The following is a 583-nucleotide window of genomic DNA, read 5'->3' on the forward strand; positions in this document are numbered from 1 at the left end:
ATTCCTGGTGTCTGACCCTATCCCCGTCAGGTACCTTTTCCCCTTGAATACCAACATGTACTTCCTGAGAGGAGGGATGGTGTTAAACCTCAAAAATCCCTTCTCCCCTCCTGTCCTAGGATGATCCTTAGAAAAGAGTGGGATAGAAACGTCAAAGTTGGGTCTGAAGTTTTCAGTACTGATGCTGGCTTTGGCCAGCATGGCCTGGCCGATGTCAAACCCCACATCCTCGGTGTAGTCAGGCCAGGTGCCAGAGTATAAATTAAAAATCAGGTGGTTTCTCCCGTTGTTCCACAGGTGGAGGCTCTGCACCTTGGAGCGGAGGTTGTGCACGTACTGGGGGGAAAGCTGGTCCCGGTCCAGCGTGTCCAGGCTGAGGACAGAAAGGCAAGCCTGCCCGGGGTCGGAGGTGTAGAAGCGGGAGCCCTCGATGGCGGCCAGGACGTTCTGGTAGCTCTCGGCGATCTTCTCCCCCTTCTGCTGCGGGTAGACGTAGACCTTGAAGCCGTTTTTCCGGCACTGGGCGAAGTCGAAGCAGGACTCCATGCGGCAGCGGCGACCGCGGTAGAGGCCGGCACTGGCG

General features: G+C 56.9%; 1 protein-coding gene across 1 annotated transcript in view; it reads right to left on the reverse strand.

Moving 5' to 3' along the window:
• EXT1 (exostosin glycosyltransferase 1) overlaps window positions 1–576 on the reverse strand; it is a 184232-nt gene extending 183656 nt beyond the window's left edge. The window contains 1 exon segment of the mRNA XM_009995358.1: window positions 2–576. Coding sequence (XP_009993660.1) covers window positions 2–546 — 545 coding nt within the window. The 5' untranslated portion in view covers window positions 547–576.
• Between the last annotated feature and the right edge of the window lie 7 nt (window positions 577–583).

Source organism: Chaetura pelagica, unplaced genomic scaffold (genome assembly GCF_000747805.2).
Source record: "Chaetura pelagica isolate M959 unplaced genomic scaffold, ChaPel_1.0 scaffold53, whole genome shotgun sequence".
Lineage (NCBI taxonomy): Eukaryota > Metazoa > Chordata > Aves > Apodiformes > Apodidae > Chaetura > Chaetura pelagica.